The sequence below is a fragment of the Macrobrachium rosenbergii genome, chromosome 51 (assembly GCF_040412425.1).
Source record: "Macrobrachium rosenbergii isolate ZJJX-2024 chromosome 51, ASM4041242v1, whole genome shotgun sequence".
In the NCBI taxonomy this organism is placed as follows: Eukaryota; Metazoa; Arthropoda; class Malacostraca; order Decapoda; family Palaemonidae; genus Macrobrachium; species Macrobrachium rosenbergii.
The window spans coordinates 66,333,790-66,350,155 of NC_089791.1; the positions used below are offsets into that span (position 1 = coordinate 66,333,790).

Here is a 16,366-nt window from a genome sequence, read left to right on the forward strand (position 1 = left end):
CGCCGGTGGGGGCCAGACTCAGCCTCTTTTGGGAGGAATGGAGAGACAGAGGTGCAGATCAGTGGGTGGTGCAAGTGCTCCAGCTAGGCTACCGCCTTCCATTCGCCCAACCTCCTCCTCTCTCCAATTCTCCCATTTCCTTGACAGCATACTCAGGAAGCTCAGTCAAGTTTTCGGCCCTAGAGACAGAAGTCCAGTCTCTCTTAGGGAAAACGGTCATCGAAGAAGTACAGGACGTGTCAACCCTGGGTTTCTACAACCGCCTGTTTGTAGTCCCCAAGTCATCAGGGGGTTGGAGGCCAGTTCTCGACGTAAGCGCTCTCAGTCTGTACTTAGTGAAAACCAAGTTTTCCATGGAAACGAATCGCTCAGTTCTTCAGGCGCTAACTCGGGGGATTGGATGGTGACCCTCGACATGGAAGATGCCTATTTCCACATTCCAGTACATCAAGCCTCCAGGAGGTATCTTCGGTTTGTTTTCAAGGACAGAGTTTACCAGTTCCGGGCCCTCTGCTTCGGCCTGTCGACAGCCCCGCAGGTGTTCACCAGGATTCTCGCCCCGATAGGTCATTGGCTCCACCTGGAGGGATTTCTGATCTCCTTGTGCCTCGACGACTGGCTACTCCGTTCATCATCAAGGGACCGCTGCATGGAGGACCTTCACAGAACCCTAAGGTTAGCTCGAGACTTAGGGATTCTGATAAACACGGAAAAGTCAAGCTTAATTCCTTCACAGAGGATTCTTTATTTGGGGATGACTCTGGACAATCTAGCTTTTTGGGCTTTTCTGTCCCCCAAAAGGGTCTCCTCCTGCCTTCAGACAGTGGAGAAGTTTCTCCTCCTGGACAGTTGCTCCGCCCGTCAGTGGATGGCTCTCCTGGGAACTCTGTCGTCAGCGGAGCAATTTGTAAAGTTAGGCCGTCTGCACATGAGACCCTTACAGTTTTTCCTCAGGGGCTCTTGGGACAGAAGGACACAAACGGACTCCACAGTCCTCAACATTCCCCCCGACGTCAAGAGGCATCTTCTCTGGTGGAAATCGCAGGAAAGGCTTTCGGAGGGTCTAGATCTCCTCCCAAGACAACCATCTCTGCAGATGTTCTCAGACGCGTCCAATGTTGGGTGGGGAGCACATCTAGCCAACCTCAGGACGTCAGGAGTTTGGTCGAACGAACAGAAGAAGCTCCACATCAACGTCAAGGAACAGTTGGCCATTCACCTCGCTCTCCAGGACTTTTCGACCCGCGTCTCAGGCCAAGCAGTCGCTGTTCACGCCGACAACTCGACGGCTCTAGCCTACATCCGGAAACAGGAGGTACCCATTCCTTCTCCCTGTTCAAAGCTGTGAGGACCTTCTTCTGTGGGCGGACAGCAACAGGGTGGTGGTCCCCTGTTCCCTCCGGTTTGTGTGGAACCAGACTCTCCCCACGGAGTGGAAGCTGATCTGTATGGAATCTGTGGGGCACTCCATAATAGATCTCCTGGCGGACCAAATCAGCCATTAATTAAGTCTCCGCTGAGCTTGTTTTCTTTGGTGACTTCCCGTTTTCTTCAGAACCAGACTCTCCCATTACGGAGTGGACCCTGCACCCACATTTTAATCAAGTGTGCCTAGATCTGTGGAATCTGTGGGGTACTCCCATAATTAGATCTCTTCCATTGTCTCTCACCTCCAAGAACCATCATCTCCCAGTGTTCTGCTCGCCAGTTCCAGACCCACTGACTCACTCAAGAACCATCGTCTCCCACTTGGTGGACGCCATGCTCCTAGACTGGACGAACCTGTTTGCCTATGCCTTCCCTCCTTTCGGGCTCATCAGGCAAGTGATAAACAAAGTGAAGTTCGATCAGAATGTCGAACTGATCCTCGTTGCCCCGTTCTGGCCAAGGAAGGAGTGGTTCCCGGACCTGCCAGATCTCCTGATAGACTTCCCAAGGCTTCTTCCTCAAAGGAAGTTGCTTCTCAGACAACCCCACCTAATGAAGTTCCACCAGGGATTGTCCACTCTCGCTCTGACAGGCTTCAGACTGTTAGGAAGCTCATCAGAGTGCGAGGTTTTTCAAGCAAGGCTGCAGAGGCTATTGCGAGGTGCAGAAGGGACTCCTCTAGCAAATTATACCAATCCAAGTGGACAGTCTTCAGGAACTGGTGTAGAAAAAATAGTATCTCCTCTTCTTCGACGTCTATAACTCAACTTGCCGATTTTTTCATTTACTTGAGGGATTCAAGAAAATTGATGCCATCAATCATCAAAGGTTGCAGAGCTATGCTGTCCTCCATCTTCTACCATAGGGGGTTAGACCTATCAAATAACTGAGACTTGTCAGACCTCCTCAAGTCCTTAGACACAGCTAAGACCCCAAAACCTGCCCTTGCCTGGAATTTAGATGTAGTTTTGAGGTGGTTGATGTCTCCAAGGTATGAACCTTTAGATCTTTCTCTTAGAGACCTCACTAAGAAATCCCTTTTTCTGGTTACTTTAGCAACGGCAAAGAGGGTTAGTGAAAGTACAGGCCATTGACAAGGAAGTGGGTTTTTCACAAGGTAATGCTGTTTGCTCATTCACCTTGAATTTTCTGGCCAAGAACGAGTCTCCTTCCAAGCCGTGGCCTCAGTCCTTTACCATTCAGAACCTCTCCGAAGTGGCTGGCCCTCAAGAATTGGAGGCTTCTTTGTGCCCCGTTAGAGCTATCAACACTTACTTAGCCAGAACGGCCAGCATCAGAGGACGTTCCTCTAACCTGTGGTGTTCAGTGAAAGATCCAACCAAACCTTTATCCAAGAATGCCCTTGCTTTCTTCGTCAAGGAACTCATTTTAGAAGCGCACAGACACATCCATGAAGAGGATGCACGCCTAGTCAAGTCTCACATTCACGAAGTGGGCTCAATAGCAACTTCAGTGGCTTTCCGTCATAATAAGTCACTTTCGCAGATCACACAGAGCATCTTCTGGAGGTCGAAATCGGTGTTTGCGTCTCACTACCTTAGGGAGGTCGAAGTTGCGTATCAGGACCTGTTTGCTTTAGGTCCCGTATCGGTAGCTGGCTTGGTTTTAGGGGGAACACACTAGGGAGGTAGGTTCTTTATCTTTCCTTCCCCCTGTGGTTTTATGGTTGCGGAGTTAACGGGAAGCTGGGGGTGCTCAGTTCACCTGGAGTACCCTCCATTCTAGTTGAGCTGCTGAGGGTATAGAGAAGGGGGATGTAATTAACTAGTTTTAGGTTAGGCGGTGAGGCCCGTTTTTCAGTCTGGTTGCTTTCCAATTGCTCAGGGCAAGAGCAAAGGAAAGTCACCCCTTGTCTTAGTCAGCGGTGTACTTCCCTGACTACTTGGGTTGTTATGGAGCAGAGTAGCTAGCAGTGCTTACGCCCAATGCCTCTGCAGGTAATGGAGCTTCAACCAGCAGCAGTACCTCCCTGCAAAAGCCCATCTACCAGGTAAGGTGACTCCTACCTTTTTGTTGGTAGGGATCCTTAAGATGCCCATGGTTAGAGTTTGTCCCTTTCTTTTTTTTTTTTAATGTGTAACCTTTCAATAACTGATACCTCATCCCCTGCCCTTCCACCTTAAATGTGGAATCAGCTTTTACAGTGTTTTGGTAAGTCATTATAATGAAAATGACATTTTTATGACAAAATATTTCATTATACTTACCAAAACACTGTAACGTAAAGGCCTCATCCTTCCCGCAGGGGGAGACATTATCTCAGGTTTTCACTAATTGTGTATGCCGAGAATGAAACTGACCTGGGTTCATGGGTATGTAAACAAAGTTTGAAAATTTATATCTCGGACGTGTCGATTTTAAGATAAAAGCTTTTACAGTGTTTTGGTAAGTATAATGAAACATCATTTTATCATAAAAATGTCATTTATGTGTCGACCTCTTTTTGCTTATCTTGTCTTTTAGGCTTTTTGAAAGAATTATTCCCACTCCATTTCTACCTTCCTTATTTGCTCCACTATAAAGCAGTTTATATCCTCGTCCCAGCTCTCTCGCTCTAACTCCTCTCTATCTAGTCTCCTGCCCATATAAAATGCTTACCCTTTCTCTCTCTCTCTCTCTCTCTCTCTCTCTCTCTCTCTCTCTCTCTCTCTCTCTCTCTCCCCTTCCCAGTCATCATACCCACGATCCAAGTCCCAACCCTCAAAGCTACCACCCTGTTCTTTCTCCTTCTTTGGGCTCGCCTCTTTAACCTTGATTTTAACCCCAGTTAAATAATAGGATTGTAATATTAATACTGTACTGAATTAATTGCAAGCTGATTTTTCAACCAGGTGTAATTTGCATTTTATTAAAATTTTTAATTCCATATAATGAAAAAACTACTTTTAGTGCTTGACAGAACCAATAGAGGAAAAGTAAGAACTTCCTGAGCAATATGTCCGGGATTTATGTTGCTAGCAAAGTCGAGATTTCTTTAGATTCTTGAGAAGTTTCCTGAGCTATTGATGGGAAGACATGATTATGCTGGTCAAGGCCCTTTGGCAGACAGGTCCCCTAAATTTTTTGGGACTGTATTCCAGGACACGGCATATGAACCAGTTTCACCAAGTGGGAATTGTTGGAATGATGATAATCTTCCATAATATGGTTTTGTTGTAATGGAGGCAAGATTGTATTTGATAACATCCAGCGGTGACAGTGAATGTAGTAAATGGGACAGATTTTTGTAACTGATGCTAGAGAAATGAAAGCTAAAAACCTGATTTGTTAAGGTGGAAAGGGCCAATCATAAAAATTCTGGCCTAAGTAATAGAAATACTGCAGAGGTACTCATTGGAGAGTAACAAGGTTGTTGCTATAATTTGAAACTTTACATCAAGTTTTGATTGGTTTCTTCTTTGGTCATTCATGAAACCATAGCATAAGGGAATAAGTTGTTTCAGCTATCACTCTGTATTAAGGTTAATTTGGTTATGATACGTTGAGATGTGCATTAAAGTCCTAATAGTTACTTTCAAAATTATTCAGACAATATTCCGAAGCATTTGCAATGTAAGATGAACTACAGGTAACCCAAGTGGGAACAGTCCTCCTCCTCACTTTGTTCTAGGATAAACATGTGAATGATAGCTGATGATTACAATTTGTTAGCTAGTCCCTTGCATTTCACCTTTATCCAGGTACTGCAGCATCAATATACAAACACCCTTCCAGGTATGAAACTTGCCTAACTCCCTAAGTACAACGCACTTCATCTTGCTGGAATCTATTCTGAACCAACAGAAAACTAACTGGAAATAACATTTTTTGGATGTAACACATTCATCGTTTGCATTATCAACATTACCTATAAATTAAATCATTTTTACATTCCATTCCCAACATTAGTCTTTTACTTGTATTCACAGGAAAATCATCCTGTTGTAAAATCATCCAAAAACTTTTCCTTTGTGGTATGTTGTGTTAGAGGTAAATTATCAGCTATAGTAAGTTTGGTACAGCTGAAATATATTTAATATCATACCGTGTGAATTTTTAATTTGCAATATAGTCTCTGGAGTTAAAACCTCAAAACAGCACTGTGATTGCATGTAGAGACAGTACTAATTTGTTCAAAAATTTATTTAATGGTAACGTCCAGGAGATGCTAGCCCAAATAAATCTAATTCATAATATTTTTGTTCAATACTGTGTGACTCCTGGCCATTAATTACATTACAGTTCCTTTCACACAATTGATCTACACAATACTTGGGAAAAGTGCAAAAGGAAAACAATTTATGGTTGGCATCTGGTTGGATTTCCAAAATTAGATTAGTTCCTCCAAAGTAAGTGTATCTCCAAGTCAGATTCATTGTTGGTTTTTAGAGAGCATTTGCAACTCCTCCAGCAATTGCCCCTCCAGCAGCGAGAGCTGCGTTTCCAGCTGCCCCAATGCCAGCTGCTCCAGCTGCTTGGAGTGTAGCAACCTGAAAATAAAAAAAAAAATTATTACTTTCATTGTAACACCCACTTCTGAGAGGACGACATGATTACACATTCGCAGCAAAAGAGATGTGCTATCGCCTGCATGATGGGGAGAAATAATGGTGCATTTTTTCCCACATCATTGGTTATGCAAATGGCCATACAATGAAAAATAAAAAGATAATGAAATTTATTATCTATCTAAAATTGTGTTCCCGAACACCTTTAAAGGACACATACACATTCTGGCCACCTTTTAAGCAAAAATGACTACATATGGTGGTGTCATATGACCTAAAGTGGGTGAAGTCCAGTACCACATGACAGACTTAAGATCTGACACCATTAGATTTTTTACCCTAGCTCACTTTTGGCTTCTGGTTCCCGAGGTGTGTGTGGGCTGTCGTACTATTGGCTTCACTTTGCTGCAACTCCCAGTGAGGTAACATATTTATAATGTAACAGCTACATCAGTGACAATTTTTGGAGTGATTTTATTGAACTGTACAGACAACACCAACAACTGTGGCAAGTAAAATAAAAAGATTAGCAATAACGGAGAAAGATATGCTGCACACTATGTGTTATTAGCAAGACTGAAAAAAAAGGAACACAAACAATAGATACCATGGCTTTAAAGATAAATAAAATCTGGTGCTGCTGCTGAGGATGTAACACTTGGTGTAATAACAGTAGGCCAGTAAACTCATTGTGACGTTTATGACCTGTACAGTACAAGGTATGTGTACAGATCAATTACTTTCCATAATGAAAATAGCAGCTTTAAACGTACCATAAGCATTATATCCGGGAGGACACACAGCCTTGTAAAGAAGTCAGACGTCTCTTCGTTTTTGCATCAATCACGTCATGCATTGCATTTCTTAATAAGTGAAGACTCTCATGTAAATATTCATGTGTAGAATTTTCTGGCCTTTCTGCCGATATGTACAGTATTTCATCATTGTACATTTTGTCTCTCGGAATTGCCATTTGTTTATCTGTCGACAAACACTAATTGCTCAGAGTGCGGGTCACCTCAATCAGAGGTCGGGCACCACGTTTCCGTCCGCATTCTGCCATGTACACCTGCGCAGGTAATACCCAGTTGACCTTTCCTGTCCTCACAACTGGTGACCAGAGGAGTGATGGTAAACACAGCGATTTAGGCTTTGCCATTAATGGACTCACTACGGCTGCTTTACCTTCTGAGAGCCTTTAACAGTACCACACGGCAGCAAAAGTCTAGGCCTCTGAAAGCTCCTACCTCGGAGAACACCCACGCCACCAACAGACTAATTACGGCATACCCCTTCAGGTACATTCTGGCGTGCTCAAACGGTTTGGCCCCACCATTTACGATTCACATCGACTGTACTCAGAAGTCATTAACCGAACCACAGGGCGTATAATTTTGACTTCTGACGAGCCCCAAACACCATTAACAGACTAAATATAGCGTGTATTTTGCGTTTTGGTGTGAGGAAGAATGTCAGACACTGAGGTAGAAAGTCATTCCGAGGACGCACAGATTCTCTGCATCCCCCTCTCGCCTTCGAAGACAGCAATAAGCCAGTTGATAAAACTCCCTCCATTCTCGCAACAATACACCTCATCTTGGTTTCTGCGGGCAGATGTCCATTTCCAGGTGGTGAAAATCACAGACGACGAGACTAAGACAACGCTACCGGAGGAGGCCTTCAACAAAATCACCCCATGGTTGGACTTGCAGTTAGGCAAAGTCAAGTACAGAGCCTGCGAGACAAGCTCATCGAAACATACTCCATGCCTGTTCCAGAGAGAGCCCAACGCGTCCTCGACCTGATGACCCATCCCCTGGGTGACACATCACCCAGGAACGCCTGGGATGAACTCCAAGGTCTCCTGATGCTGCTTGGCGTCAACACAGATGGTCAGAGGAAGGAGATCAGCTTGTCGCAAGAAATATTCCTGTGGTGCCTTCCGCAGGAGATGAGGGGGGGCAAATCACGGATGCCCTTCAATGGAGGAATTGGTGAACGTCGCACTCAAACTCCACGAGGCCACCAAGGCCTCCAAACACGCTGCAACACCCGCAGCCTGTAACCGGGTAACAGAAGAAGACGAGGCAGAGGACACGAGCCGGGTGTACAGGAGGAAGGCACCACCACAGCAGCAGAGGACATGGACAAATCCAGCCTGGTGTTAATTCCATCAGAGGTTCAGAAGTGCCACCAGAAATTGCAGGGCCCCCTGTTCTTTCACAAAAAACGAGAAAAGCGGCCACAAGTAACAGCAGTGGCCACAAACCTTAAAGACTCCCGACCAGTAGGATTCTTCATCCATGACGCCATATCAAAACGACAGATGCTGGTAGACACCAGGGCGATGCAATCGGTGTTTCCGCCATCGAGAGAGGACCGCGACCATACATCCAGCACTGTAACCGCACTGGTGGCCGCAAATGGAAGCCCCATCCACTGCTACGGAACTTTGACCCGCAGAATATCCATCCTGGGCCGTAAATATGATTGGCCCTTTGTCATCGCAGATGTCAAGTTTCCTCTCCTGGGCGCCGATTTCCTCGCACACCACAGACTTCTGGTAGATGTCAGCCGAAAACGTCTGCTGGATACCAGAACCTGCCGCTCCTGACCGCCCTCCACCAGGTCGGGGATGCCCGCTGTCTGCTCCATCTCTTCGAACAAGTACAGCACCCTCCTCCACGAGTTCCCAGATGTCTTCAAGCCAGAGCTGTGTCAGTTGCCTGGAACTCATGCCAAACACGGCATCCATCACCATATCACCATGACAGGCCCGCCAACACACACCAAATTCTGGCACTTGCCACCCAAAAAACTCCAAGACGTTAAACAGGCCTTCGCCGAGATGGAACGGATGGGCATCTGCAGGAAGGCATCAAGCCCATGGGCGTCCCCCCTCTACATAGTAAAGAAACCAACAGCTCCTGGAGGCCCTGCGGGGACTATCGTCGGCTGAACCTAGTAATGACACTGGACCACTATCCCTTGCCGAACATGCAGGACCTAACAGGCGCCCTGCACGGGGCCAAAGTATTTACAAAAATGGATTTACTCAAATCTATATTTCAGGTACCAGTACATCCCAACAAAGCTCAGAAGACAGCCATTGTCATGCCATTCGGAATGTATACCTTCTCCTACTCCACCTTCGGCCTCAGGGCCTCAGGCCACATTTGTGGACACCATCTTGGGGACCTACCTTTCTGCGTTTGCTACGTAGACGACATCCTGATCTTTTCCAGGTCCCCGGAGGAACACACCTGCTCCAGGGTGTGATCGTCAGCTTCCACAAGTGTACTTTCGGAGCAGAAAAGGTAGACTTCCTGGGTCATGAGATCTCCCTGCCAGGTGTCTGCCCCATGGCCTCCAAGGTGGATGCAGTAAAGAAGTTCCCAATGCCAAAAACCATCAAGTCCCTACAGGAGTTCCTTGGCATGGTCAGCTACTACCGTAGCCTCATACCAAATGTCGCCCGCATCATGTATCCCCTGACTGCAGTCCTGAAGTATTCGTGGGCTTGAGTTAGGTGATGCCACGATACTTAAGAGCGATGGTTCTGTGCCATTCGAGGCATCATAAATATAAGTGCCAGAAAGCACTGTTATAAGTAAATGTGACATATCAGTATGTAGTATTGGCTAAAGGGAACCAGAGGTTTGTAAATTACAAGGAAAGAGGATAGTAACAAGACGGAAGTATCTTGCACTCTGAGAGCCACTGATGTGGCAGACCAATAACATGGCATGCATATGGAAAGGGCCTAATGGCTCTGTTATGCACTATTTAAAATATACCATGCTCTTATAGGCATGGAAGGGAAGTCAAAGGTCTTATATTACTTGAAAATCTGGCAATTTGCACTCTGCATTGGCAGAGTGGGAGGCAAGATAAAAGTGACAAACCGTTATAAGGCTTTGCAAATGGATTCATGAATGGGCAAGGCTGCCAAAAATATATTAAATTAAGAGATTTGTAAGGAAACAAAAAGAATCAAAGAGATGAAGGTGAATATTACACAAAGAAATTGAATTACTGTACAAAGTAATAAGGAAACTAAATTGGTGAAGGAACCTTGCATCCTCTTCTGGATAGAGGTGCCAAAGATCCTCATAGGATAAAGGTGAGGCACTGTACAGAGCTGTGCCAAGGAGGCTCAGAGGTTCTTTAGGCTACCTAGAGTTGTCTACGCCCATGGCCTTTCTTCCAGGGACCTCTTGTAGGTCGATGGTTTGACTTGGCAGGGGGAAACGGTGGAACTGAGCCCAAGGAAAATGAAATGACACCTGTGCTGGCTTCTTTCACAAATCAAAGCAGGGGGATTCCTTACAAGTTCTACCATGAGTCATTGCAGTTCCTTGAGTTCATCAGCCAGTTAAGATATGGCAGAATCCTTACTCATTCTCACATCTATGGAGGACTTGGAAAGAGAAGAAGAGGTTGTGGTGGACTCCTTGTAGATGGCACTGTATGGCAACATGACCACGTTTTCTATAACGGTCCCGCACATGGGGTGTGGGGGCACCTGCCCCAGATGTTCAGGATGGCGCCAGTCACATGGGTCAGTTGCTAAGCACGGGAGCTGCTTTCTCCTTTGACAGCACCTGAAGTCAAGGTCTTTGGGCAGTCACTTGGACAAGAGAAAGGGATTAAGAGCTCACCCAAACAGGTAGTGGTGAGAGGAGTGTATAGGGGCGAATTTTACCCACAGTTAACCTTTGCTGTTGAAATTAAAATAATAGACATTATTTTGAAATAGAACATAAAATGTTCTTATATTGTATCATATTTTCCTTCTTGGAGAATGAGATGGCACGTGCGAGGTTTACATATAAATATAGGCCACAGACTAGTCACTTGTTTTTGTCCTTACTGCACTTCGACAATCAGGGATTTGTTCTTTGCATGCACAAAATTTACAGCTATGCATGTTATGAAAGGCTGAGTTTTGAAATCTTAATATTTGTTTCCAACTGATATTTTTTTCTGCAGGGAATGAACAATAATCAAGTGAAGTGAAGCGGTCTGTGAGAGGTTCTTATGGCTTAAATATCCTACACTGATCCTTACGCAAACCAATCATTTGTTGTAACAATGCATGAGTCTTAAAGTTTTGCTTCACTTCATTATCAGTGTTCAGTTATTTTCCGTTCAGCATTTGGTTCATACAGTACATATCTTTAACATGTAATGTAGGACTATGCAAAACTTTTATTAATGCAAATACATTATGTGATAAAGTAAAATAACATTTTTCTTAAACCCTTTATTTGATATTCTTTTCTTACTTTAGTGTGCCAATTAAATTCCTTTTAAAGGAGTGTATATATTTACGTATCAATTTCTTGGGAGTGTCAGATAAGCTTTTAAATGAGTGTGTATATATTTATATAGCAATATCTTGAGGTTGGGTGTTTATGCAAAGTTTTTCCATAATTTTTATCGAAGGCACTGCAAAATTTTATATCAACATATTTGGAGGAAGACGTAAAATTGGCCCACTTAAGCATCACCACCTGTCACAAGAGTTTTCTTACAAAATACCGAAAGTAGCCAAAGTGTTTTCTTACAAAATATCGAAAGTAGTCAAGTGCTTGTTTATGCAATATTCAGGGCGATGATGCAAGTATGTGTAAGGTAATCAGTAGTCTAAGCCTTGCCTTTAGACTTTGTTACTTATATTATTATATGATGAGAGGGTGCTTTCATCATGTAGTAAATAACATTTGTCTTTGTTATTTTTGTTATTACACAATGAGAGGAAGTTTGTATCATGTGTTGAATGAGAACTTCACATTTAGTTAGTTAACTCCCTGAGGGGAGGGAGAGTGGTAGAGGAGGGAGCCATACTATTCATGTTTTGCTTCATAAGGGGAGAGAGAAAAGGGCGCGGGGGATATTAATGAAGGCAATCTCGTTTCATCAACTGATTGTCCCACGATTGACTGGGTTTGAATTCCAAGTAACTTCAACCAGGAGGGCATCCTTGATTGGCTGGGCAGAGCCATGACTCACACCACCATCCTCCAGCTCATTACAGTAAGCAAGGCGTTCCCAAATCCAGTCACACTTTGATACCTTCTCGTCCCACCACCAGCTCTATTCCTGCTGCTTGTTATTGTGACCTGTACTGCTTCAGTTGTTTGTCCTATTGACACTTAAACTGCATGTGCCTCCCCCTTTGCTTGTATTATATTACTGACCCAGCCTTGTATGAGCACAGGCAACTCTCCCCTTTCCTCAATTCCTGGTTCTTCTGGACTCAGTACCATCTCTTTTTTTGCCTGGTACCCTTCAGTCCTCTCTGAGAGACACATTTTATTCGTCCAAGGATAGCATGTTACTTGTGAAAGACTTAGAAGAGGAACTGCAGAGGATTTCTGTGCACCTCAGGATGATGGTTCCTTTGCAAAAATCTTTTACTGTGATTGCGACATGATGATAATGAGGTGTTGTATTCAAAGATATTTGAGCTTTCCTTGGCAAAGTCTTTGGACTTTAAAACTAAAGATACTTTGCCATGTATGCAGGTTGCCACTCCAGTATGAATTCCAATCAGCCCTCATAATCTTCCTCTGCTGGACCAGCACCTAAGAATTTTTATTAAATCTAGGAATGGTCTTCACATGTAAGGCTGTCACCTTTAACCACATGGCTACCAGAAAGGATACCAGCGCCTCCTTTGTCTTGCTCAATCCCTTTGACAGCTGCAACACACGGAGATGTGAGAACTTCTGCAAGGAGAGTTCAGCCTTTTCTGAATTGGTAAGAGCAGGTTTTTAATGAAGCCAGCTTAGTTCTAGCATGTAATTCACATTAGGAGGATGATTTGGTCAAAGCATGTCATTTCACTTTAGTTTTTCATGTTTGCTACATGTGTTGTATGCATGTAAATGTGATGTTGTAGAAGAGGGATACAGCTTTACAAGACCTCTCCAGTTGTAAAAAAGGCTATATGTTTTCAAGACCTATCTAGTCGGCTGTCTTCAGCCGAACTTGACTCCGTGTGTGTCTGATCCCACGCCCTTCATCTTTTCCTAAGAATGAGTGAGAAGGTTACATTTACAACCACTGGCACAAGGGCTGTTATCTTAATTCTGATGCTTCAGCATTACCATCCTTAGCTTATCCAAAACACTTCTTTCAGTCATTGCCAAAGATCTTCTATGCCACTTTGGGTCCACATTAGCACTGCTTGCCTCTCAAATAGCTACCTAAAATGTTGCCTTTCAGTTCAGTGATAGCTGAGTAATAGTCAGAAGGCAGAAGTTGACAGTGGATATGACGCTCCATCATTTCATGTAGTCTCCTCTTAGTTACTGCCAATGATCTATGCTGCATTACTCCCAAACTTCATTATTCTCACAGAGGTTGACCATACTTTCCACATCAGCACTGCTTCGGTTCTCAAACACATACCTAAAAGTTGCCTTTCTGTTCAGTGGTAGGTGAGTATAAGTCACAAGGCAGAAGTTGCCAGTGTATATGAGGCTCCCTCATTTCCTCCAACCTCCTCTCCTGCTCCTTCAGTTGGGGCTGCTGGCCAAGGGTTTTGAGGACCTTGGAGGTTGGAGAATAACAGTTACTGCCTTTCATTTTCCCACTCAGGTTCTCAACACGTTGACTGATCACTTTCGAGTATTAGCCCTCTAATCCAGTAATTGCAGATCCTCGACATTGAGGTGTCCTCCATGTTGCAGAAGAATGCCACTGAGATTCACCCAGAGAAGCTTGAAAATTTACAGCCAGCCCTTCCTTATTCCCAGTATGCGCTGGGGCTAAGGAACTGCCTTGAGGAGACATGCCAACTAGCCAGGAAGGGTTTGTGTGAGGCAAAGAGATGCTAGTAGAAGCACTATTAGGACAAGAGGACCAGAGATAGGCAGTTCAAGAGAGGACAGGAAGTATTGGTGCTGTTACCAACATATGCAAATAAGATGATATTGCATTGGAGGGGGCTATTACAAAGCCAGGAAGCGGTAAAGCATAGGGCCTAAAAATTTGAAGTTGGTAGGAAATTGAACTCATCATAATTATAATGAGAAGAAACTGATTGAAACAACAACAACTATTGGTGAAGAAGAAATGCCCAAGTGTGACCATCATTGAGGAGGAAATGGAAGAAGCCCAGGCAATTCTGGATGAGGCCTACTTAAAACTTTGACCACAGAAGGAAGAAGAAATGTACCAAGATGTCAACATTAGCAATGGCCTAAACAGGCAGCAGAGGGAGTAGATATTGCAGATTCTGAAAGTTATCAGAAGCAAGCATTGCAGATCATCATAATGTCAAGATATATTAACTAGTGATCTAGGAAACACTTTTTTGGAAAACATTGCATCAAATTGGTGACAGAGAAGCCATTCAGAGCAAAAATGTACCCTTTACTGTGTAATACTAGCCTTTTGGACAATCTGGACATGTACGCCTTTTCTCTCTTCAGACAGCTGTGATAAGTCCTACTAAGGTTTTAATATCAACAAATTCCACAATGACTGCCATCAGTGAGTAGTTTCTTAACCTCCTAGACCTCATCATGGGCATAACTGGAATTCATCCTCCTTGGAGGAAACTGCTGGGTCATGCCTACTTACACTGGACTTGCAGTCATCCAGAGTTGCTAAACCTACACAAGTGAAGATTATCTGGTATAGTTTTACAGAGTGCAGCTTTTCAGAGGTTGCTACAACAGCTATAAGCATCCCTTGCAGGCTTTCTGTCACTGCCTTTTACCAGGGGAATTGAGTGTGGTTTATTGCTTAGTGTGAGGGATGTTGTAGTCCACTGAGAGCCTCCATTCCTGTTCTGGTTGATTTTTTCATTTAGTGAAGGAATTTTATATACGTAGCTTTTTTTCTCTCTCTCCCATTAAATGATATGGCTCCATTCTCCCCAGAGTATCTTAGTCATAAGATATGATAAGAACATTTTGGACCTGTTCCTTCATTTTCACCAGAAGATTCCCCTAACCTACAACTGTACCTCCTAACTGGAACTTGACCTTGGTTTCCTCAGCCTCGCTAAATTGCTTGTGAAGTCCTGGCTTCTTTCCCCTTTGTCACTGTAACTGTCAAGACGTGTTTTTGGTTGCCCTTGCCACCTTTAAGCATGTCAGTCAGGAATATACACTGTCAGATGATGTTTCTTATTCCAACTGTTGATCTTTTCTTTGACTAGTATTTATAGCCAAGCTGATCTCCTAGTAAATGTACTTGCTCGTGGATGCTTCTGCCATTGCTGCCTTGCATCCCTCTCCTGCTGAGGAGAGCCTTCTATCTTATATTGGCAGTAAAACTATTTCTTGGACTCATTTGGAGTTCTCAAGAGTACACATCATAACTTGAGATTTGGATGCATGAAGTTTGGGTTCTGTCTTCTTTGGTTCTGAAAGTATAGCCTGGAGCTCTCTCCCATCCTTAAATTCTACTAATGAAACTAACAAATATCTTGCTCTTCATACTGTGGGGCCAACTGCTGTGTTTGGTCATATTTTTCTGACTGGGGGTGATCTGGATAAGCCATCCCATGTCAAATTATGACTGACAAATGTGCTGCTTAGAGAGTTTCTTCACTTGCTAATCCATTGCTTTTGGAAAATCCCATAATTTTGATTGGTTCCTTCCTGCTTGCTGCTCAGCCTGTCAATATGAAGGACTGGAATTCTTACACGTAGGCCTATTCTTCTCTTCCATGGCTATTCTGCATGGTCCTCCTCCTAAATTGGGACTCAGACTACTTCAAGATTAATGGGTTTACATGTTTTACATTAAAACTTGCTGCTCTACAAATTAAAAAATCATAAATCTTTGATTTGACTTATAGGAACACCTCCATCTCCTTTGGGGCAAGTGGAGTGAAAGCTGGGGATGCACAATGGGTCTCTTCTCTTTGAAAGATATATCTGGCTGGTGTGAGTGGAGCCATATTGCATATTATGGATGAAGTTTGTGGAGAATGTGTTTTTATTCTACAAACAAATTTTCATTCCAACCTCAAAAATGTCTAAATTTTTAGACAACTACTTGTGACAACTTTACCATATATTAATGGCAGTTTTGGAGATGTCACCTTTAAAATACACTGACCACATTACTCACCAAACCCCCAGCAGGCACTCCTCCTCCAGCTGCAATTGCTGATAAAGACATCATTTTAGCAGCAACAGATGTGGCTGCAATACCCCCTGCTGTAAATCCTATACCTGCAAACAGACACAACATGTGTTAAAGGCATTAAGTTTTGTGCACATTCTATTCTTCTATAACAAATATATGGAACTTTCAAAGTAGTTTTTATACTGTTGTAAGATGTTATTCAAATCTGACTGGCTGTATTTTAGCTATTATATGACCTTCAAAAACCAAGAGGGCAACACTGGAGGGAAAACAAAAAATAAGGGTGTCTTTTTTTTTTTCATCTAACTTTTGCC

General features: G+C 43.7%; 2 protein-coding genes across 3 annotated transcripts in view; one reads left to right on the plus strand and one right to left on the minus strand.

Moving 5' to 3' along the window:
• The window catches only part of LOC136833472 (LETM1 domain-containing protein 1), a 414,955-nt gene that overhangs the window by 38,860 nt on the left and 359,729 nt on the right, over nt 1-16,366 (plus strand). The window lies entirely within an intron of this gene.
• LOC136833468 (interferon alpha-inducible protein 27-like protein 2A) overlaps nt 5,554-16,366 on the minus strand; it is a 39,737-nt gene continuing 28,924 nt past the window's right edge. Inside the window, exons 3-4 of the mRNA XM_067095664.1 lie at nt 16,035-16,138; nt 5,554-5,918 (exon numbers count right to left, since the gene is read on the minus strand). Of these exons, the coding sequence (XP_066951765.1) occupies nt 5,814-5,918; nt 16,035-16,138 (209 nt within the window). The 3' untranslated portion in view covers nt 5,554-5,813. The remainder of the gene's footprint in view (nt 5,919-16,034; nt 16,139-16,366) is intronic.